Source organism: Fulmarus glacialis, unplaced genomic scaffold, assembly GCF_000690835.1.
Source record: "Fulmarus glacialis isolate BGI_N327 unplaced genomic scaffold, ASM69083v1 scaffold26968, whole genome shotgun sequence".
NCBI classification, from domain to species: Eukaryota; Metazoa; Chordata; class Aves; order Procellariiformes; family Procellariidae; genus Fulmarus; species Fulmarus glacialis.
Window position 1 is genome coordinate 12,679 of NW_009230538.1, and position 24,696 is coordinate 37,374.

General features: G+C 35.8%; 2 protein-coding genes across 2 annotated transcripts in view; one reads left to right on the forward strand and one right to left on the reverse strand.

Moving 5' to 3' along the window:
* Positions 1–13,424, forward strand: part of LOC104081504 (ryanodine receptor 3-like) — a gene marked incomplete at its 5' end in the record, with an annotated part of 25,958 nt that extends 12,534 nt beyond the window's left edge. Inside the window, 10 exons of the mRNA XM_009584283.1 lie at positions 2,251–2,293; positions 2,859–2,986; positions 3,903–3,963; positions 5,022–5,168; positions 7,090–7,224; positions 9,292–9,448; positions 10,573–10,637; positions 10,749–10,849; positions 12,447–12,498; positions 13,329–13,424. Coding sequence (XP_009582578.1) covers positions 2,251–2,293; positions 2,859–2,986; positions 3,903–3,963; positions 5,022–5,168; positions 7,090–7,224; positions 9,292–9,448; positions 10,573–10,637; positions 10,749–10,849; positions 12,447–12,498; positions 13,329–13,424 — 985 coding nt within the window. The remainder of the gene's footprint in view (positions 1–2,250; positions 2,294–2,858; positions 2,987–3,902; positions 3,964–5,021; positions 5,169–7,089; positions 7,225–9,291; positions 9,449–10,572; positions 10,638–10,748; positions 10,850–12,446; positions 12,499–13,328) is intronic.
* A 1,128-nt stretch (positions 13,425–14,552) lies between these two features.
* On the reverse strand, positions 14,553–24,417 carry AVEN (apoptosis, caspase activation inhibitor). The gene is made up of 5 exons (XM_009584284.1): positions 24,396–24,417; positions 22,214–22,284; positions 17,893–17,988; positions 16,026–16,386; positions 14,553–14,809 (listed from the first exon to the last, which is right to left on the reverse strand). Exons 1-5 carry the CDS (start codon positions 24,415–24,417, stop codon positions 14,691–14,693), a joined length of 669 nt encoding a protein of 222 aa, XP_009582579.1. The 3' UTR covers positions 14,553–14,690.
* Positions 24,418–24,696: the final 279 nt, after the last annotated feature.

Consider the following 24,696-nt stretch of genomic DNA (forward strand, 5'->3'; position numbering starts at 1 on the left):
CAGAAAGCTGGAAAAGAACAAAGTTATTTACAAGTCACAGAATAGTTGTGGCTAGTTGTGCAGGCATAAGTGTTTGATAAAAACAAGCCAGCAAAAATAATCAACTAAGTGCATCAGAGTGACAATATGCTGCCAAATAGCCAAAATACCTATCTTACCAGTCATACTCAATTTTTGTACATTATAAATAGTGCCCTTAGTACTTTCATTAAAATTAGAATGTCTAAAATATTGGAAATACTTGAATGCTTTGTTTTCCTACATCTGAATTTTAGGAATTTTCCTTAATTTCAGTTAGAAATACAGACTAGGACATATTATTGAAGTTACAATAGAAGGTAATTGGGAAACTCGAGAGCTTGCTTAATTTCCAACCCATTTCTTTAACTATTGATAGTGAGCTATCTAGATATCCAGTAAGTTTATCCTCAGCAAAAACAAGCATGAATTAATGAGATACATTGTCAGGTTATCCCAAATGACATGCTGTACAGTGTGTTCTCAGCGTGTTGCACTATCTACTGAAGTTGAATAAAAGATTAAGGCTAATTTAAGCAGACTAATCCTCCCCTCTGATGTGAAGTGACTCTCGAGGTTTAGTGCAGGTATTGTACCATCAGGATAACCACTGCTGGAGGGTACTCAGTGCTGTGTATATACTGAGATGTGCTTTCTGTAAGTGGAAAAAAAAAGTAATTAAAAAGGCAAAAGAGGTACCCTGATAAATGCAGCAGCGTTAGATGTTTGTGGCAAAAGAGATAAACACAAGCTGGCTACATTAGAGACATACTTTGCTTAAAAGTCTGAGAAATCAAAGAAAGAAATAATACAGAGCATTGGACCAGAATATACCATCGGAGTCACTGGAACCATTTGCCTTTATCTGGAGTAATTTCATTCAGAACTTCAATTCAGAAAAATAAAAAGTCGAGCACTTAGTAATAATGGGAAGTTTGCCTCACATCCCAGCAGAACAGTGTTCTGGAATCTCATTCTTCTGATGTTAACACTTGCTTTATTTTACCAATACTGTCCTTTAGTTTAAGCAGTTCTTTTTTCTTTTTCACCTTTCTGCATATTTGCTCAACTCAGTGTTACATCCAGGAAATGGGAAAAGAAAAACCTTAAATTTTGTAGTGTTTCCGGCTAATTGGCATTCTTCAAAACTGACATAATACACAGTAAGACTGTCCGAATGAGGAATTCCTTGGCACTGCTATTCATAAGACAGTTCAAGAACAATATTTTTTATGATCAAGTTGAAGATCAGGGAAATGTCACTGATAAGAGAGAACACTATCTTTTTTCTCGCAGGTCAAAGCTGATGTATTTCCTAGTGTCTGTTGTAAGATCTCCCCTGGATAAAACTGGTTGCTTATTGAAGCATCATGGTTGCTCACTACTCTCAAAAAAAGCAGGGAGTTTTCAATGAAAGATACCCTGACACCTCTTCAATATTTAAGATTTACTGCTTAATTTCTTTCTCTTTTTTATACACAATAAGCTTTTCTTTTAATTACCAGTGTGGGCATGGCTGCTCAGAGACAGATGATGCAAAATGCTCTTTAGCTGAACTGTCTTGCAGCTTTAGAATTATAAATGGTTTTTACCTTGTCTTGTTCTGGGATGTCAGATGCAGTAACAACAATGTGATACACCTGAGAACAAGATTACCACTAACCCCTGTTTTTGCCAAATGATCTTTGCAATTTTCTGGGTTTTTTTAAATATTTTTTGAATTTTAATTTTATGTTGGCAAATTGTCCGCTGGTTTCCAAATGTTCAGCCCCTATTTGAAACGTAATCCAGTGAACTTAAAAATTATTTTTGCTACAAGACTCTCTTATTTTGAAAATCATTGTCCGTATTGATTTTATGGCTAGGAGCAATAAAGTATTTATTTAGGAGAGGAATGATATTACAGATATTACTACCCTGCTATTATTGAGTTATTAGGCTCATTAGGTGATAATATTTAGCCTGCTGTCCTTTTGTAGTCAATCATATTTGTGGATGTGAAAAAGAAAAGAGGAGGGAAAAAAAAGATGATATTGCAGCAAATGATGATTGATAACAGCTATTGTCCACATGAAAAGAAATTGTTCTCGTAATTCGAAGTGCAGTGTGTGAGTGAATGAAATTGTACCACAATCTGCAGTGATCAGGAACATGGTATTTTCTTCTTTCGTTGTTTTTTCCTTTCCCCTAACAAGTTAAATAACTTGAAATATCTTTGCCTTATCTATGTAGGTCCTTTCCTAACAATTACTGGGACAAATTTGTAAAACGAAAGGTAGGCTTTTAATATTCCTATTATGTTAGTTATAGCAATAATCTACTCTTCAGTTAATTTGGATATCTATGTGTAATATACTTCTGTACACATAAATATACAAATAATTGAGAGCTGAAATTTGTTTTATGGAAGTCATTGTTGTGGTAAATGTCTCGGTGAACAGGCAGCTGCAGCGTAGGTGGGAGGAGGGAGGAAGACAAGGCTGTGGTTTCCTTCCTAGACTCAGGCATTCGAAATAACTTTGTGCTGTCAATCAGCCACGCTAATTTACAGTCATTGTCATCTTTAGGATACAAAGCCCCCTCATCTCCCTAAAAAAGAAAAACATGCCAGCTTAAATGATGGCAAATTATACATAAGCTTTCAGATAATAGCCTTTAATGCTTCTATTTTTCTTTTTTATGCTCCCCTCCCCTGGCTTCCTGGGAGTTCTGATTGTTCTAGTAGTGTCAATTGTGAAAGACTTTTTTTTTTTTAAATTTCTGACAACTACTGGCTTAAAGTAGGGTGAATGTCACCGAGGTCTTTCTCTGAGCAAAAGCTTCTCTTCTTCCATTTTTAGGTTATTAACAAGTACGGAGACTTATATGGAGCAGAGCGCATAGCAGAACTTTTAGGTTTGGACAAAAGTGCCCTTGATTTTAGTCCAGTGGAAGAGAGCGAACCAGAAGAGGCATCTCTTGTATCGTGGTATGACTTCTGAACTTCACAGACAAATTATGTGTTGGCATAACTTCACTGTCAAAGATAAAAATGGATATTATATTGAAACTGTAGTGATGTTTTCCTCGGCATGGAAAATTCAAATGGAGAAGTCTTCCTAGTGTGGGAGTAAAATAAAAAACTTTTTGTTTGTTCTAAAACATACTTATACTTGTGTTATAAAAGCAAGAAAAAAAATCACACAAGTTGATGCTGACTGATATAGTTGGGCATTCTTTTATTTTAACCAATAATCAATGCAGCATTTAAAAGTTCTTTAGGTGTTACAACAGAGTTAGTTTATAAATTGAAGGACAGAAAAAGTATTAATAACAAATACCTAGATGCGAAGTACCTAGAAAAAATTCAGAGATGTTTTCCTGACTTAATCCATCAGCGAAGATGAGAGTTTGAAAGTATCCAGGTCCCAAATGATTGAGGCTCCTACTTAAGGCACATAAGAAGAAGGATTTCCATTCGCATGTCATCTAATGGCTAATAAAATATTTAGAATCTTGCAGAAGGCATTACCTTTTCTCTTGGTAGTTTTGGCAACATTTTACACTAGACAGAACACTTGTGTCTTGAATTCAAGCAATTCAGGTTCCACATTTCACTACTTTTAACACACTTCAATTTTTCTAAGTGTGGAATACAGCAGTATCACTCCACTGAAATTGTTCCACCAGTTTCAATGGTTTAGAAACTGTGTATGGGTGCTCAGAGTTAATGAATACTCTCTGAAAAATGAAGCACCTACATCACTCAAAAAATAAACAGCTAATGTATATCACCACCTTCAGCAAACAAATGTGAAGTGCCAAACCTAGTTTGTTGTTTATATTTACAGAATTCAATACTTAATTTTGACATTGATGTATTTCAAAAAATTTGTATTTCCTAGGTTAAGCTCCATTGATACAAAGTACCACATTTGGAAGCTCGGAGTTGTTTTCACTGATAATGTGAGTATGTTAGCCTACAAGAATATGCTTTGATTTACTCTAAACATTGTATGTCTTCCACCATCTGCTTTTATTTTAAACAAACATACAGAAATAATATTGCATTACAGAGCCACTTTAAAATAGTTTTTTCTGTCTTGTGTTGTAGCAAATTACTTTAATTTATGTTAGAATTTTCTTTTTGATTCTAAAGGGCAATATGCACCTCCTCACCATTAATACAATGTCAGCATTTTAGAAGCTAATGGTTCGTTCATTTAATTTTGTAGAAATCAATCTAGCAACCAAAGGTGTCTCTTCTAAAATCAAGCACAGTCTGCAGAAAGTTACCCTTTTTTATTCTTGAATCATCTGTTTGACATGATTGGTTAATTCTTTTCTTTCATACCTTCTCCTTTGAAAGGACCACACTTATATTAAAATTTCTTTTGTTGTGAATCCTCTTTTTGCATCCTCTTGAGCATTCCCAAACAAGGGAAGTGAAGATGTATAAATTCATTGTGCACTAAAAGCACACTGAGCCATTGTTCTTCAGTAAGAGCTTTCACGTCAAAGTGGCTTCAGGTTCACTGCTTGTTAAAAGAATAAGCTGTATTATGTGCCTCAGGTTTTCTGGGTGTCCTGGTTGACGTGGTCTGAGACTTAAACAAAGTGTCTCAAGAGTAATATAATGCATTTTCTCTCCTCCAGAATCAGTATTAAAATTTAAAGTACTGTGTAACAACCTCCCCAGCCAAAACAGTTTTAAGGTAGGGGATTTTGATATTAGTAACATATATGCTGAAGACTGCATTTAAATATGTAAAGATAGAGGTCTCATTAGCATAACTAAGCAATAAACACTCCTTAAATGAACAGTAGAGATGATAAGAGACAGAACAAGACAGTCTTTTTGAACATGTAAAATAAAAGTATTACATTCAAACTGTGATTCAAATCAGATCATGATAGTATTACTTCATTTCATAATTTAAGTGACTAAAAGAAAGCTATATTCTGGATCCAATAATACACATTAGCACCTGCTAATATTCTGCCACTTTTCACTTTCTCTGCAGTCCTTTTTATACTTAGTTTGGTACACGACTATGTCTATCCTTGGGCACTACAACAACTTCTTCTTTGCTGCTCATCTGCTGGATATTGCTATGGGTTTCAAGACATTGCGAACCATTTTGTCTTCAGTCACTCACAATGGGAAACAGGTTAGTGCTCCATGCAAAGGTTTGAAAAATGAATGCGTTCTGTAACAGTTCTGGAAAAAATCTTGTGGTACCTAGGAAATACTGGAATGCAATCCCTTTTGATCATGATTGGATTAAAGAATAGATCCTATTGTGTCTTCTGCAGCACATTTAATACATGTTAAATCCTATGAAATTATAATAATCTATACCCATAGAGTGCTGATAGCTAAAGAAGTTTTGTACACAATACAGAAATGCATAATTTTAGAAAAATACAAGAATACGAATTATGCCTAACCAGCTCCTTCTCTGTGCTCAATGATGAACTGATTGGTGATAACTAATAAGAATTCACAATCTCTCCTTAGCAGTGATAATTACAGCAGTAATAATGATCTGGGCGCTGAGATTTCAATACTTAGCTAGTAAGAATGTGTTTACAGGTGTGGGCATTCTGCACTGTGGAATATATTTATATGTCACTTTGTCATGCAAAAATCAGATTAATAAAATCTATTTCCAAAACTAATTGTTGAAACTTATGCAGGGAATCATCCTCTGATCTCTAAAGGCTCTGTGTTCCTAGCTAGCATACCAACAGAAACAAGCTTTTCACTAACAGACTTTTTAACTTACATTTAAGAAATGTAACAGAACTTCCCTAAAATTTCAAACATACACATTCCATTCCTTCTCAAATGCAGTAACATATATTCTAAGCCTGTTAGACTTGTCAAAACATTTTAAACCACATAATGTTTTGCAAGAGGCTTAAGAATATTTCCTTAGTTTAACTCTGACATATCCTCTGTGTTTCCTTAATCCTTTCTTTCAGCAGAAATTGACCAATGGAAGTTTCTTCCCTTTTCAGGAAAGGAAGTTTCTAAAATAGTACATATGAGAATGTTTTCAGTACCACCGCACAAATAATTGAAATCTCTGGTTTTATCCCCTTAATTTTCCTCCAGGATGACCAAAGTCATATTACTTTTAAATTAATGATTGATATACTTTCTTTATGATATTTTTCTAAATGTAATAGTCAAAACTGAGCATAATTGACAAAACCGTTTCAACTCAAGACCATAGCTTTTAGTATACATTCTTAACAAGCGAAGATTATTTTTTCTAATCCTGTTGCTTTTCTCGCTAGTAGATATAAACACTGAAAGACAGCTGCAGATTTTCCAATTGAAATGTTCACTTTGGGAGCATACTTACAGATCTGCAGAAGGTGATAAACTGACAATCAGCTCGTTGTTCGATACTCTTACAGTTCTTTTAAAAGAGTAATACCAATTGTTGCACTTTTTAAAAGACCTAGTCTTCAGTAACTCCTCTCCAGAGTTGCATCTTCTAATGCCAACTCCAACAAACAATATAATCTAGTCTCATTAACGGCTGAAATTTTTCACCTAAGGATTTTATTTGCTTAAAAACAGGACCTGGAAATTACTTCCTCTTTGGTTATCTAAAAAATTTTCTATCCACTTTATCGATGGCTTTGCTAACTCGCTTTGGAACAGAAAGTAGACTATGATAAGTCATAATAAGTCCCAGTTGAAATTGTTTATCAAATTAACAACATTTGATTTTCACTGTATATCCAGTTTTTCAAGGTACTAGAATGTAACTTTTAAATTAAATAGTGGAAACGTTGCTTCAGTGATATATAGTTTGTATGCATATAGCTCGGAAAGATGGAAACTTTACTGGTTTTCCCTTTGATTTTCACATGAGAGCAGGGTAAGTAACACCTCTATACTGACCCAAGCAACAGGGACACCTCAAAGCTACCATAACTGCTATTTTTAGTTTCCTTTTTGGGAAAGGTACAACATGATACATTTTCAATACTTAAGGCAATACACTGAGCTAGGATATCTCTTCTGACAGAATGAAATTGAAACCTACTTTCATGTCATGTCTCCATACACAGCTTGTGCTTACTGTAGGACTCCTTGCTGTAGTAGTGTATCTTTACACTGTTGTGGCGTTCAACTTCTTCCGCAAATTCTACAACAAAAGTGAAGATGAAGATGAACCAGACATGAAATGTGATGACATGATGACGGTAACTAAAACATACTAGCATGCTTCAAATTTCATCTTGAATTTTCAAATTGATACTTAAGATAAAATGATAAGCAAGGGAGGGATGTTTTTGCTGTTAAATCCATGGGTCTCTTCGTCTTACTATATGTCATTTTGAAAATGTGAATGGTGGTGTAATTCCCTCTGCATTCTCCAGTGGTCTAAGCTCAACAGGGGATAGATGACACTCACCAGTATAGGAAGACATTCTGGATTTTTCTCCTAAATACTCTGTGGTATATGATTTGATGCAACTCTTTTACATGTGAAGATGGAAAACCCTTAAGGTATATGGAAAACCCTTAAGGTATATGGAAGAAATTTCATGACAAACTGGACAGCCCTGCAAAAAGAAGCTGTGTTGTCACAGCATAAATAAACCCAATTTGTTCCCAATGTTTGCAAGTGTGCAAGCTCTTCCTATCCTTATTTAGGTTATATGAAGTATATGATGTTATTAGCACTAGTTATAAAAGCCTGCTCCAAAGTTCTTACAATTAGTAATTTAGTCATGAAGTAAGAAGTCAAGGGTGAGTAGAGAAGGGGGAAAAACTTATTATGGGTGGTAACCTAATGCTACTGATTTCCCTTCTGATTTCCACCTGTTGCCACAGAATGTTATTTATGTCATATTAAAAGATACTCTACAGATACATATTATGTTATGAAGAGGATTTGATTTTTTTACTGTATACAGAAAACAGCACAAATTCAGGTATTAAAAATGTAATATTCTGAGTTTGTGGCCAGTTCATTTCTTCCATGGAATAGTCACGCTCTGCCCTGTGTTATATACCAAAGATAGAATAAAATACCTCAGAACAGAGGTGTGTCATAGACTTCACAAAATGATCTTCCCTATTGTTGAACTTTCTTTCAAACACTCAAGTTTGCACACTGCAAGTCAGGTGTGCAAAAGATAGAAAATGTGAAAACAGCCCAACCAGTATTATTTAACTGGTCCCTCTGCAAGTTGGATACAATGGTCCGGTCATTAGATGTAGGAGTAATTGGAATAATGAAACTGTATTACATTTTAAACCACTCTTCCAAGTGAGGTAAATCAATTCCAAGTTACATTTTTAGGTATGATTAAACTAGTACCAGCATCTTACGTCAACAGTAAAGTTGCATTATAAAAATGGATGTATATAGTTCTGTTTAGTGTTTGCTTATGAAACACCAGATTTGTCAGATTTTATGCTGATTATTAAACACCAACATTGCTGTCTAATGTGACTTCAGAACACTGGCTGGGCTTAGATATTTCCGTTGTTTTTAACCCACATTGTGTGGCTGAAGATGGTTTACAAGATTCTGTAGCTGATTCATACAGGAACATCCGCAGTGTATCACTCCAGCAGAAGATTCCATTGTAATATACTTACAAAGCTTAAATATCCAGATTTTTAGAGATTTTTCCATGAAGACTTACATGTTCAAAAAAATATGACACACAGCAACATTTTTGTAAAGTGATTTCTTCTGCATTGAACTGAACACAGGCTATGTTTCCCCGATCAGAAATAATTTACAATATACTAAACCAGACATCTAGTATTGCAAAACAAAAATTTCCAGACACCACCTAAACATAGATAGATCTACCTGTTGTGAATGGGTCACTATCTATTTTGTGGCAATATTTGCCAACATTTCTAAACTCCATTACAAGATTTTAAAAGATGTCCTCTGCTTACTCAGAGCAAGCTAGAACCTTAAGAATTAACATAAGGGGTAGAATATAGTTGAATACAGTAACAAATACAAGAATGCCCCCCAAATGGTCTTAGTCTGTAAGTAACACCTAGGGAGTGAGGAGAGGGTAACAGCTGATGCTGACTCCCACTCTTAGTAAGCGTACTTGTAAGACAGTAACAGATTTTTGGTGCAGTGTGTGTGATCCATGAGGAATGATATTGTGTGTTCTCTGGTGCTATAGCTTGTGAAGAGAATTAGCAGAACAGAATCATTTTAAAAAGACGAAAAAGAAAACAAACAGAATCATTCATGGTAAATATATCTGTAATTTTCCTCTCTTTTTTAGTGTTACCTGTTCCACATGTATGTGGGTGTAAGAGCTGGTGGTGGCATAGGAGATGAAATTGAGGATCCTGCTGGAGACCCTTATGAAATGTATCGAATTGTCTTTGACATCACATTTTTCTTCTTTGTCATCGTTATCCTACTGGCCATTATTCAAGGTACTGTCACTTACCTTAGTAGAGACTGTTAGAATTTAGCCTACTTAAGTTCTGCAACGTATTTAAACCATATTTGTGTTGGAGGTAAATTCAGCAGTATTGCTATAAAGACTCATTTCTGAGCTGATAAAATCATTAATTCTGAAAATAATAATTTCATACTTAATTCATAAATAATGCACTGTCCCAAGTACCACACAAAGACAAAGCACAAGAAGCATAACTTCCCTGGGTTGCAGTGTTTATGAACACTTTGACAACTATCCAGCAGTGACGCAGCTTGTGCAGGATCACTGTTCTTCCTATAATAACCATTTAAACTTGGAGAGCCTTGCTGTAGACACTTTTCACACCTTTGGTTTGGAACCACCACAGCTGGCTGGGGAATGGAGACTTTCCCCTTGGAAAGGGGAAATGACATGGAGAAAGTCACCATGGCCACATACCCATTTCCCCCTTTCTTTAGAGGATGATTTGCAGTTTTAATTGGTTTGCAGTTGTGGTTTACAGAGAATGAGACCTCTCTTCAATGACTGTCAGTATTCAACACTCATTGTATAAACTGACCTAAGGCTGTTAGGAAAAAAACGCCGTTTTATGGCAATCTGGTGGCAAAGAAAAACGTAATACATTTATATTGAGAAAAAGTTATGAATGTCACAGTCCCCAAAATGATCCAACTCTATTCTTAATATGTTGGAAGTGGAGGAATAAAGCTTCAAATGTGAAGCAGCATCACAAACTGGCCAGGGGGCCTGTGGGAGTAGAGTCGTCTTCGTTGAACAAAAGTTGGGATACAAGAGTTCCATGAGAAGGAGAATGAAAATTAAATTATTTCATGGGAACGAAAGAGATGAGATTATGGAAGCTTAAACTGACCAAAATCTAAGTTCAGAAAAGCCTTTCCACTTTCGAGATTGTACTTCTATGTAAGAGAAATTCTTACTGCTAGGAGTGCAGTGTAAACAAATGTTAGATGTCTGGAAATTGATAGACTGTAACTTGAATTGTTCAACCTAGACATAAGTATGCTAAACTCCAAAGACAGTGGAGGATGTCTGACATTACTTGAAATATGAATATTGCTAAGTACTGAAGTGTTGCTACTTTTCCATTTGAAATAGGTCTGATTATTGATGCTTTTGGTGAATTAAGAGACCAGCAAGAACAAGTGAGAGAAGATATGGAGGTATGAGTAAGCACACTACATTTTTTATTACTCTTATTCATTTAGATTGTTATCAGTTAAAATAGTGTCTTTGAGTTAAAATTCATTTGTAACCACAACTTGTGTTTCCAGACCAAATGTTTTATTTGTGGAATCGGCAATGACTATTTTGACACAACCCCACATGGCTTTGAAACACATACTTTGCAAGAACACAACTTGGCAAACTATCTGTAAGTATATTTTACTACTGGAATTACGACAGAGACACCTTTCAGCTCCAGAGTAATTTAGGTGCACACATTGCTGACAATCCTAAAACAAAATTCTGTAGAACTGAGGAATGTCTCCATTCCTTTCTAGTCTCCCCTCCTCTACTCCACGCTGCTGCTTATCTTTAAAGTTCTCACCTTACACATGAACTACCTTAGTGGAGTGAGACCTGAAGGCACACCAACTCCTTATTCCTCTGGAAGGAAACCCAGATATGTGCAATGATAGGGAACAACAGTTTAATAAGTTGCTTTAGTTTGTAAGTTTTGATTGTGACTTCTGAGGGCTTGGTAACATTGATGAGATCGTTGAAAATTAGCCTCAATTTGACAAAAAGAAAACCCAAACCAAACATCAAACCAAAACAAACAAAAAAAAGCATTTCTGGAAGATTCCTGAAAGATAAGCTACAAAAAATAATACACAAGTCTGGTCCTATAGTTCTTTAGTGATAATGCAGCTTTGCAAAACCTCGAAGCAATCAGGAGTTGTATGTGTTTAGACTATTGCCCAGACTCCCAAGACAGCGATCTTCTACTTTCATTAGTAAATACAGAGCAGATCAAGGAGGGTATTTAAAGAGTTAATTTGGTGGCATTAGTTACTCCTAGAACAACGATAATTACATGAGCATTGTGCCAGCAGAACCAAAGGAGCTGAACTGGTGGTATTTTATAGAAGTCTGGCTTCGGAATACTGCAGCTGAACTTCCTAAATTTAAAAAAAAAAGAAAAAAAAAAAGAGTCCTGCTGGAGTGGGGGCTGCATTATTCCTTGCATAGCAACTGACACTGCAAAATCAATGCACGTTTCTTTTGTGAGGCAAATTTTCATTAACATCCATAGTTTTACCAGTCTACAACCTCCAAGCTTTTCTTACTATATTGAATTGCTGAATTGGTACATGGAACCTGTAATTCACAGTAAATTAAAAATGGCCACTTCCTTAATATTATAATATATAGTGAACAATCTTTCTAACCAGGTTGCCCTTTAATTACACAAATGTTAAAGTCAGTATACATTCCTTTCTTTACAATGAAAGCACATACCAAGTTTAATTCCAAATGCACTGCATCAAAAGTGGCTAACCAAGAGTTGTGTCACATAACAACAGACCATTGTTTGTACTCTACAGCCTTCCTAATTAGTTCAAGCTCTCTACATTTGAGTGAGCACAGGTATCTGAGATAGGCTCAGCTCATGAGCTGTATAGCATGAGTGTTTGGAAATCTTGGGGCAATTTCTTGCACAGTAGCTATATTAACTTCTTCCAAGGCGAGATGTTGGAGCATATGTGTATAGGAGTTGGCATATGCCTAATTCAGGTATTGCTCCTAGCACTGAAATGAAGAAAATGCTAACCATGTTTTTCCACTTCTACAGATTTTACACATTAGCACTTCCACAGGAGAAGTGCTGGAGAATTTTCTCCTTTACATAAGCACTTTAGATGCCTAGCAGTATCATTACATAGCATAATCTCCCCAGTCTAGGAAAGGTTAGGCAGAGATGTTATGTCTTCTGCATTAATAACCGCTTCATGTGCTTGTTTCAGGTTCTTTTTAATGTATCTCATTAACAAGGATGAAACTGAGCATACTGGCCAGGTGAGTAGAAAATAAAACTTAATTTTTTTTTTCTTAAGATTATCTTTCAACGTTTTTATCTTCTCCAGCCTTGTAGTTGTGTACCACCAGGTGGAACTGATGTACCACCATGGAGTGGAGATGATGCCACCCCCCACCCCCACTCGCCGCCAACAGTCTTCTGCGAGTGAAAGAAAAGGGTGAAAAAAAAAAAGGGAGGGGGTGGGCTGCAGCAGTGTGCTATTCTACCCAGCACTGAACTCTGGCAGAAGTCAGTTAACTAGTAATCTTACTGTCATCTTATCTCTGAAATGAAACCCTGAAATATACCAGTTGTAGTTTATTCCCAAAAGATTAAGTAGTTAAGCTACTGTATTTGTAGTCTAGATCCATATATATACACACATACACACACAGATAGGTATATGGATGTGTGTACATATGTTTAGTGTTGTTAGGCCCTAAAAGGAAATAAATAAGAAAATAAATAGGATTTAATTATATCTTATCTCAAAGAAGAAGCTGTAATGGAAACACTACAGAAGTACCTTACACCAAGTAAACTAAAACACATTTTATATAAACAGATTGTGTACAGGTTTGCTCTAACTAGACTGATTAATTTACACTTACACAGTTTTTCTAATAGGGCTTGAATTTCAGTAGTACTGAATCAAGAAAAGTACAGAACAATACTTTTACAAACGTTCTTGAGTTACGATCTTTGAGATTCAATGTCTTCACAGTCCTACTCCATGGTAATAGGCACAGTACCTGGGTATTGTTAAAAGTTTATCTAGAGCACTAACTGCAAGGTATCTGTTAAAATAAATACTCTTTATCATTTTCAGGAGTCATTTGTGTGGAAGATGTACCAAGAAAGATGTTGGGATTTCTTCCCAGCAGGGGACTGCTTCCGGAAACAGTATGAAGATCAACTTGGCTAATATCACAAAAGAAATTATTTACTCATGAACTGTTAAGATTCAGTATACAAAAAAACTTCTTTTCTTTTCATGGTGTAATTCCACAGCTTGTATTTGCTGTAAATGTCTTTAAACTTCAAGACATACATAAAATTTGACACTATTTCATAGGCTTTTTGTACCTACCACATATGAAACAGTTTTTTTGTTGGAATTTTAATTAGAAAAGAGAGAACTATGCCAGATTGACTTAAGCCTTCCAGTTCAAACATAGTCGGAAATTGTAACAACTTTTTAACCACATCATTAACCTAGTGTTTGGCAGTACAGTTGAAAGGGCTAAAAGGTGTCTTAATTGCACAACATTTGACATTTAAGGACTTGAACATCAGAGGCCATGCCTCAGAGAAAATATTTTACCTAACTGCTGTCCAGTTTTTCCCCCCAGTATGTGCTAGTGAATGTATTAAGATACAGCTTGAAAAGCTTTAAGCGGTTAAAAAGAAAACATTTTCAAACACTTCGACCTTGAAACATTAAGTGCCTTAAAACCTCTGTAGACATAGCTATGCAAACTTTTTATTTATATTAGTGTTCTAGATGAACAGATCCATTAACTGTATTGCTTTTCTGTCTTTCTGTATGAAATGGCACTTGAAGTTTGTTTATATACTACCTTCAATAACAGCTTATTAGAAGCTGCTGTTAAAAGACATACACTGTATCAAAATGAATACAATTTAAACCTTAGGCCAAAATAAAACAATGCTCTATGGTCACCTGCAAGTAGAAGCTGCTAGGATTATGCATTTTTTTCTTCTAATAAAAAGTGCCCACTGCAATAAAGTATTACAAACCAAATATTACCGTCACTGTCTTCTTTCTCATTTTTCTACAATATGGAGATGTGGCATGAGGATGGTGACTAAAAACCACATGTATTCATTGTTCATTCATAGCTTTATTTTAAGGACTACGTAGAGCAAGTACAAGCTGAAGTAACTGTTCTCTTAGTGTGCTGTAGCCTGCATCTTTAGCAAACAAAATCCTAATTTCATCACAAATTTTAGACCTTTCTAAGAATATTAGTCTTAGACAATTTTCAATCACATCTACATGAATGTTGGTTGCACAGAATTTTAGGTGCCAGCAAAAAAAAACCGGGCATTTGGCATAGTGAACGAAGTGAAACAGATAGATAAAGGAAATAACGAGGAGATAAAGGAAGAATCAGCTTTCTACTTAATGTTTGCTATTTTCAGTTATTCACATAAGAAAATTTGAGCTTCAGGAAATCATGCTGTCCAGCCAATCTTCAAGCTCTTCCTCAGTGACATTTTTAGATGTACTTTGCTGTTGCTGCGATGCTATACTCTCCTCTTCAGGCATATCTAGTTTTAAGGGGTCTGGAAAAGTGAAAAGAACAGACTTCAAAATCTGGAAACAATTCCATACCCTCTCTTTGTCCCAGATCATTTTGCTTTTTAATGCACAATGACTCTATTTAAACACAATCTCTCTTTCTTGATGAATAGCGAGTCATAGTCTAAAAATAGTAGCAACAATAAAAAAAATGAGGCAGCTTAATAAGCTCAACCAGAACAATGTGGCTTCCCTCTGATCCAAGGGGGGCTGGGCCTGGTCTGCAGCAGACAGATTATAAGTGATCTCCTACTGCGAGCTCTTCGCAATCCTGTCTGATGGAGAGTTTACTTTAATGTAGGAGAGGAGCAGGAGGCCACAACAGCAGATTGCCCTGCATGATTATTACAGCATGATATGATTCCATGTTCTGATGGCATTGTTTTCTTAAGGGATTTACACTGTGCTTTGGAGTGGAAAGCATGACATACCACTGAAATGAAAGAGCATTTCAAGATTGTCTTCAGTAACAAGACTTGCTGTATTGCTTGTGGTGACGTCTTACATGTTCAACCATCTTGGACTTAATTTTTAAGATAGCAAGAAAATCATACACAAAAAATCAGAGATGCTAAAAATTCTTTTACAGCATTGTAGACTGGGGAGGAGTAGCAAACCATCTCCATTAAAACAAACAAATAGTACAAACGTAACTTCTAGGAATGCAAACAAAAGGAAGGGTTTGCCGATTTTTCTGAAATATGAAAATTGTTGTGTATGTTTTGTTTCCATACTAAACTTAGTTTTGTAAAATCATTGCTAGTAAAGTTGGAAAATAGCATTTATAACAAGCCATCAGAAATAGCTGTCAATTCTGTATACAATTAGCAGAGTGAACTAAAGGCTGATAATGTTATATAAAGACTTTATTTTATCTTCCTCTCACTAAAATTCTCTAGCAGTACATTAATTTTTTTTTTTAATTTAAAATTTTGCTGAATCATAAGACCAATGCTGTTCTGCAGAATAATTTCTCTTAATGCTTAAAATGAACTGACAATGGTGAAACTTCAGTTCAGTGGGGAGTTAAAATTGAAAAGGAACAAATGGGTCAGAACACAGCCCCAGATAAATGAAATGCAGTATGACAGATGATGACAGCAGTACTGTTGACTAGCTAATCAAGAGGTCAAAAACATCACCAAAAGAGAGCGCAATGGAAATTAACTAAGGGCATGCCGGGGAGAAGAGAAATCTTACCGTTTTCCTTACAATCCATTTTCAAATCTTTCTTGGTTGATATGTTACAGGATAACGCATCTGACACAGGTCTGTTTTCTGTATCAATGGGAGCATCTAGATTTAGGAGAAGATCTAGTTCTTCATCCAAATGGTCAGTCTCTTGCTTTGATAGTGGATGGGCTCTCTGAAATGGTTCTGCTGCACTTGCCCTAGGACCATTTTTACTTCCAGGCTCTGATGGAGCAACAGATTCACCAATGGGATGGGAGACGAACACCGTTTCACTTTGAGCCAGAGACTGTCGGAACAGGAGCTCTCTCCTCTTGCTGTCTTCAATAATTTTAGATTTCATCTGTGGGAGCTCTACAGGTGTTGATGCCTAAGAGTACAAGAAAGGACTTGAGTCTTTCTAACGATTAACTCCATTCTGTCTAATTTGGATTGTAGTTCATACTTCCTATATTTGATCACTTAAGAAGGTACAACGAATTTCAGCAGAATTGAATTCAGAACTAAAAGTAAACTAAAGTTATCTTGATGATACTTTTACAGAAGCAACTAAAAAATACAAACTCCTTTTATCCCTTATTACAGAATATGAGATTGTATGCTAAATCAGCAAGTTCCATTGTTCACAAATACTTCTTGGAGAGTTACTTTTCTTTAATTCTTCTGTAATGAAATCCCATCAATATTCTGAATTTTGGAATAACTAAAGTCAGAATTTGGCTAGAAACATTATCCCATGTTAGGCCTTCCATCCAAAATTCCAGTCTTGAAAGCAAACCATACTACAGGTCGCTGAAAATCATTTAGCAAAAGTTATAGTATATAGCGGTGTATTTTGAAAAATGAAACCAAATTACAAAACGTTATCAAATAGTGAAACAAGAAATGGCAACTCATTATTTAACTGTGGAACACAGATTCTGCTTTTATCAGGATGCCCTGGCATTAATAACACTGCAGCATATCTGATAACCACATCACCGGACAGAACGATGAGACAAAGATTAAATGTCATAACATACACTTTATAACCCTGATAAAAGTTAAAGACCGTGACTAGAACTCTGAAGAAGAAAATTGTATTTGAAAGCAACATTTTGAAAGCAATCCCTTAGACATCACATCTGCAGATATATTTGAGCTCCATTAAGAAAAAGCATAGTGGTGTCAGTCACTGAAGCGCTTCATGCAACTCCAAACAGAAGTAAAATTTCTTCCATAAGGGTCGTGTTTCTTTTTCCTTGCTTGAGCAGATGGATTTTTTTTAAGAATTTTGGTTTTGTATTTACATCTTATTGGTTGTTTTGCCCTTAAATGAATATTTTCTTTTTCACAGCCTGAAGAAACATTTTTTCCTAATATTCTGTTGCTTTCTTTTTTTCACCAGAGCATAACTGACATTTTCTGCACTTGTTTGATTGACAGTTCTACCTGTTCTAACACTGATGTAAGTTTGATTCATAGAATAAACATGTATGATGATATTAGCTATGTAGAAGAGTAAATCACAGTTAAAATAATTAACAGAAAAGAATGTGAAAGCACTTTCAAAATTTTGGTGCAAGCTTTTAACAGCTGCTAAGAAGAGAAGCAAATACAAAACCAGTGCAATCATTCCATGTCAAACACTGATACCTGGCTTCGAATCTCATGTGCTGCACATTGAAGCATTCTATTTAAAGCCAACAAAGCATAAGAAGTGCTGATAGAGGGGTATCCTGCATTACATGCCATTTGACATGCCAGTTTCAAGAAATGTATTTACTTATAAAATACATTCTACTTATGTTTGAAGACCAAGTTTAAAGTAGCCATTCTTGCATAGATTGTTTCACTTAAAATATTTGCATTTTCTTGTGAAAATTCACAGCATTACCTGCACAAGTTCAGCAGCTACATTCAACCTCAGATGTAGAGGCAATTCCTGAAGGGCCTGGACCAAAGACTGGCAGTCAACAGAAAGTGCAGATAACTGAAATATAATTCAATACACAGTACACTTGTATTAAAAAAAAATATGAACTAATAATGACTATTACATTCCCCTGTTCCACGCATTCAAGGAATGTGAAGAACAATCTAATGAAATACAGGAATTCATAGTTTTAAGTTACACATGTACAAAGCAGTTTGGCTAAATGACCATATAAACACCTACAATGCCAATAATCACTTAAAGGTTTAAAAACAAGGTATAAATGGAATGCTGCTTTGGCAATGCCTTGAAAAATCCAAAGTAGGATATAGTTCTGCAAGTTGATAATGTCATAAGAGGCTTTTCCAACTCAAACATATTTTAAGCTTTCTATGCAGTGAGAATCGCCATTCTTTAATGAGTTGCTGCTGTTTTCTAAGCAATCAAACCATGTAGCTTGTGTGTAGCTCTACCGGTTTTAGTGCCTGAACAACATGGCCCTTTTTATACTTCTCCATCTTTTAAAATGTTTCGATGCTTACAAAAGCGACAAACTATAGTTACGTACACTTCTAAAATTATACTCAAGATATTCAAGAAAGATTACTGCTGCCTAGTTGCTTAAAAAGGTGGAACTTTCACTTATTAACATGACAGGTACTAAAGTTTCCTTTTCTCTTGACCCCTTTTTATTTTGGCTGTAAACTACTAAAAAATTTACACAAAATGGACCAGCAATATTTGATGTTTTTACAGAACGCCCCGGGCTTTGGTAGACTTAAACAGATTTTGAGCTCACAGTACAGCAGAACTTTCTGAGCGTGTTAACCATTGATGAAAAAGGTATTTGTTATCCATCACATATTTTAAAATCTGACAACAAAATGCTTAAGTTCAGTTTATACTCTGATTTTCATGGAAGCAGAGAAGCTGCTTCTAAATCTAGCTTAAAGAGATAAAAATTTGTCCTTCTCAGTATGGTATAGTCCAAATACTCAATTAGGAGAGAGTGTTTTGTGCCATATCATAAGATATTTGTAAAAGGAATTCACACTGCTCCCAAAAGCCAGTAAACAGGATGGCTTTTGACATCTGCACACACAGCAAGAATGAACATCAAAGACATAGTGTGTTCAGATAGCATATTTACAAAATTAAAATAAATTAAAAAAAGAAACAATGCAGTTGGTTTAACACTTTCTTGTACCCAAATTCTGGTTCTGGTATCCAGTAATGACAGTAAAAGGACTAAACAACTTAAATACCTGATGGTTAGAATTTTTCTTCTTTATTAACAACTTTATTTTACAACGGATTAGTGATCAAAGATGATTCACTGGAACAAGTAACCTCAAAAAGTCTTCAACAAGCAATTCTTGTTGCCCAACAATGAACTAGAACTTCAGAAAACCCAGTTCTTTTGACAGATCGATACTGAAGATTAAATATGGCTTCTACACATTTGCAAAGGACAAGGAAATCTCATGAATCTGGTAACATAAAAAATTGTAAAAAGTCAAGTATCATTGAATAACATTTAAGTGCATTTGGGAAGAGCTAAGTACACTTGCAAAAAGATTTAATGTGAATGAACATTGCGAATGAAAGTGAAAATGGAGACAGGGAAGAGGAGGAAAGGCTGACGATGAAGGAAAAGAGGAATTTGGAGAAATAACACAATGGAAAAAGGAATTCAATATGCAAGTAGAGATTTCACTAGAAGTGGTGTTTGAATAAAAACCAAACAAATGGATCAAAGCACTATTTAATAAATTATAAGCACTTCATGGCACATGTAGTTATTTGTTCAAGAAAATAAGTAGAGGCATACTTTGCTGCTGGAATTTCCGTTTTTTACTGAAAAATCCAAATGACTATTACCTGTTTGATTTTTAAATTGCAGACCATGTTCCGAAACATTTTTATTCCATTCTATCAATATACAATAAAGCAAATCCAGATCTACTTTTTGTAACAATGAATGATAATATTCTTAATAAACTGAAAATTAGTTATTGTTGATGTCACTGTTACATTTCCATTCCACATTTGAAACTGATGCTTTGCCATTGCTTTCTACAAATAATAGGGAATGGGAAATATCTAGTTATTCTGCAACTATTTTTGTGCTTTTTCTGCTTTATTTTTTCCATGGTTGTTGTGTTTTAACACAGCAGGCAGCCAAACACCACACAGCCACTCGCTCGCTCACTCCCCCCCTCCCCCCCGCCCCCCCCAGTGGGATGGGGGAAAGAATCGGTGGAAAAAACATAAAATTCATGGATTGAGATAAAAACTTTAGTAGAACAGAAAGGGGGGGGGGGGAGAATAATGGTAGAATATACAAAATTAATAATGTACAATGCAATTGCTCACCACCCGCCGACCTATGCCCAGCCCATCCCCAAGCAGCAATCACTACTTCCCAGACCATGCTTCCTAGTTTATATACTGAGCATGACGTCATATGGTATGGAATACCCCGTTGGTCAGTTGGGTTAGCTGTCCTGGCTATGCTCCCTCCCAGCTTCTTGTGCACCTGGCAAAGCATGGGAAGCTGAAAAGTCCTTGACTAAGTAAACACTACCTAGCAACAACTAAAAGATCAGTGTGTTATCAACATTCTTCTCATACTAAATCCGAACCACAGCACTATACCAGCTACTAGGAAGAAAATTAACTCTATCCCAGCCAAAACCAGGACAATTGTAATACTTCGCTTCAATTTACAATTCCCTAGTCTTGTACATAATGTATAGACAGGCAAAGAACTAAAAACAGGGAAAGAACTAAGAGGTAAAGGCAAGGAATTCGGCAAAGTGGATCTAGGATGAAAATTAGAGCTGCTTTCAGGGAAAAGAAAGATGGGCCAGAAACAAAAAGGAAATAACAGGCTGAAGACCAGAGACAATGTGAAAAATTCGATAGTGCTATGAAACCATCTGGGCCAGGATTCTGGACTAAAATAAGAAATCAAAGGAAGGGTAATGGTGACTAGTGCAGTAAACTATTTCAAACTGACATAAGAACAATGAAAGACAGGAAACAGTTTGAAACAACAAATTTGGACAGGGCAGGACAAATGACTACAGTTTGGTAGTCACAACAACAGAGGCACAAGAATGCACAGCACATTTCACAATGAGTGAGAGCGTGGGACGGGCTCCAGAACTGTGCAGTCTCATCACTGGCAGCCAGAAGAATATTTGTGAAATCCACTGACAACGTGCAACTTCACTCTGCTCACAATGGCTTTGGCCATTCAGAAATTAATTAATGTGTTCAAATCACCTAAATGCTATAATGACAAGCCTGTGAGGAAATTATGAAGAAATAATATTCTGGATGCTGACATCCTGCACACTAGGAGCAGGAGGAACTGATAAGAAAAAAATACACAGTCATTGAAAGACTGTATCACACTGAACAAACATATGATACTTTAAACAAATGCTGCACTTGGGTTTATTTCCTCATTTTAATTTGACTTTGCAGCTTTAATGTACCCTTAAATATCACTTCCCAGGGAATAATTATTGTCGATAATTTAGTAAATAAATAGCAAACTTTTAAAATATGAGTACATATGTATGTTTCAAGAAACACTCAAGCACAATTTTGCAGCAATTTTAAGAAAAGCTTGGAAGACAAAAGCATTTATCTTGCAATAATTTAGGTGACTTATGTGAGGAAGACAGCTGCAGACATTAGACACTTTCCAATATCCTGATACAGAAAAGAGCAAACTCCTATTGCTCTGCCCCTTCTTATTCCAGCATAGAGAATCCACATACAAATAATCTAAAACCTAGTTGGTCCCACAGTAATTTCGGAGGTGAAGTTTCAACCAGAGGACATGAACCATTAATTTGAAAGAACTAGAACAAGCTTCATAATCAAATAGATGAATATACTCTTATTGGTTTTGTTATAGGCATTTTACTAAACTATTTTCTCTTGAATACAGCTGAAAAAGGAAGGCTGACTTGATATGTCAGTAAAGCAAAGTGACAGTTCCTTATTTTCCCCTCACTGGATAGATTTGCTTGTTCTTTTCTTTCAATGTTAATTAAAAACCTAGCCTGCTGCTTTGATTAGTCTTCAATAGAAAAAAAAACTACAAGACCCAAGAGCCTCCAGCATCAGAGACAAATTAATAAACATATACAGAATAAAGAGTACTATTATTGTATTAAACAATTTGTTGCTGAAAGCACAACTGCCTAGGTATTCTGTGCCAGGCAATTATCCACACAAACTCATTTGAATATAATTCTGTTACCTGCTTATGGCATAAGCTTTCTCTATCCCATTCCTTCTCATCAGCAAATCGGAACTGTGTAAAGGAATCTCCTACAGAAAAGAAATAAAAAAAATATTTATTTTTCAAAAAAATAACAAGCTTTCTCCAACGTTCCCAACCCTACAGAAGTAAATTCAATCAATAAACATCACATCTTCAACAAATCTGCATTTAATTTTAATGCTGCTTGCATTCACAGTATTAAACTTCTTTAAGCCAAAGTTCTATAGAAAGTTCTTTTAATCTCTTATTTGCAAAACAGTACTGTAAAAGGCACAACAAATTCAAAACTGAATGAGGAGGTGCTAGGTGCCATGTCAACAAGCAAGATTTTAATTGAGAAGTCCAATTTGGACAACATACTAGGAATACATACAGTAATTCAGAGAGTGCATTTTTTATGAACAGCTTTGAATGTGCTGTAGATAAACCTTCTCTTATCAACATGTAAATCTCTCTTAAAATGGATTATAAATGTTTTAAAAATCAGTTTGTACAGGCCAAGTAAAACGAATTTTGTTGTCTGGTAGCTAAATTCTCCAGACTCTCTCTTCCTTGAACTAGTCCCTACTCCAGCATGTCATCAAAAAGATGACTGAACCCCAAAGTCCAAATCACATACATAAGGGACTGAATTAAAGAAACCTTAAATAGGGCTAATTAAGCTACAGATGTAACCTTAGTTATAGGATCTTCTAGCCTCCTACCACATTCCTCCAAGCAGGAACTTCCTCTTACTATAGCAGGGCTTGGGTTATTATTTTGTTTTAGATGCGTGTCGTGGTTTAACCTGGCAGGCAGCCAAATACCACGCAGCTGCTCCCTCACTCCCCCCCTCCCAGCGGGACAGGGAGAGAATCGGAAGGGTAAGAATGAGAAAAACTTGTGGGTTGAGATAAAGACAGTTTAGTAGGACAGGAAAGGGAAAATAATAATGATAACGATAGAATATACAAAATGAGTGATGCACAATGCAATTGCTCACCACCCGCACTGACTGATAACCAAGTAGCAATCGCTACTTCCTAGAACACGCCTTCCATTCATATATTGAGCGTGATGTCACATGGTATGGAATACCCCGTTGGCCAGCTGGGCTAGCTGTCCTGGCTGTGCTCCCTCCCAGTCTAGCTTGGTAGCAGAGGATAGTTGTCCTTGACAAGGTACTTAGCAACAACTGAAAACATCAGTGTGTTATCAACATTCTTCTCATATCAAATCCAAAACACAGCACTAGGAAAAAATTTAACTCTATCCCAGCCGAAACCAGGACAATGCGATATTTCTATTGCAGTATCATGCTGGGTTGCAGAAGACAGTCCTATAAATTTATTCACTGAAAAAACACACAAAAATTCCAAGAACTCAAAAATATTAGTAAGGTCTGTGACAGAGGAAACATGAAAGATTAGGGTTGCAAGATGATGGCCAAAGGTCTCGAGTAACAGAAAGCAAAGATACTGCTGATACAGAGTATGGGACATATGCCTTCTTAGACCTCGCAGATTGAGAACAAATAGCTGTTTCAGAAGCTCTATTAGGAAAAAAAACAACCTGTTAAATTATTGCGTGAAGGAGATGAAATTTGATCCCGAGAATTGCAGATCACGTATAAGTCACTAGGATTTAGTCCAGCAGTTAGTTAAGAAGCAACAGCTCATTCTGTCTCAACCTCTAATAGAGAATGAATGCACTAGAGGAAGTTTTCAATGGCATTACCAACAACTGAGCATCTACTTCCATTTGGCTCTCAACATCCTAACTGCCATTCATACTTTTGACAATTCCTGAATCATGCCCTTAATCCTGCATGCAAAATCCAAACATATAACGTGCTGTATCCGAAATGGGCTTCTTTTCCATTGTCTGCCTGTCCCAAAATGTAGGGGATTTCAGCCTTTCAGCAATTTTACTCAACAGTGCAACCATCAGCCAGCTTCTGTTTTGCAAACAGAATGAATAAGCAGCAAAATGGCATAGTAATTGGCATATTTCTTTGCCAAACAATAAAAAAAGGGAGACTTAACCATCTCCCAGCTGGAATGTAAAATTTATTGGCATGGCTTTTTTTTGTTATATTTGAAGTGCAATTCTAATTCACTGCATTTCATGTATGCTCATTGGGTATGCAATGTACTCATATACTAATCACACTGTGTACCTGATATGTCCATCATCGTCATCTTCAGAACCATTCTAGCAAGAAAGTGACTTTCTCAGCTGAGTATTTATATAGATATTTATGACCATGACCATGTCCAGCTTGGATCTGCATCTCCCTGTTTTCATTAGGTTTATCCAACATTGTTCAGCATTACTGGGTTGACATACAACCTTGCCTGATCAACTAGGCTTTGGTTTACATTCAATGCCTCAGATACTACTATTTTGAAAACAACCAGTATCAAACAGTACAAGTGCAAATAATTAAAATTAAGCACTGAAATTAACATTTAGATATC

Bases quoted from the DNA above. Each gene is read 5' to 3' on its own strand.
- AVEN (XM_009584284.1), bottom strand. From the start codon at position 24,417: ATGACGATGATGGACATATCAG. The intron at 22,285-24,395 runs GTACACAGTGTG...TCTTTTCTGTAG, and splicing joins GACGATGATGGACATATCAG to GAGATTCCTTTACACAGTTC. The intron at 14,810-16,025 runs GTAAGATTTCTC...TCACTTTTCCAG, and splicing joins AATGGATTGTAAGGAAAACG to ACCCCTTAAAACTAGATATG.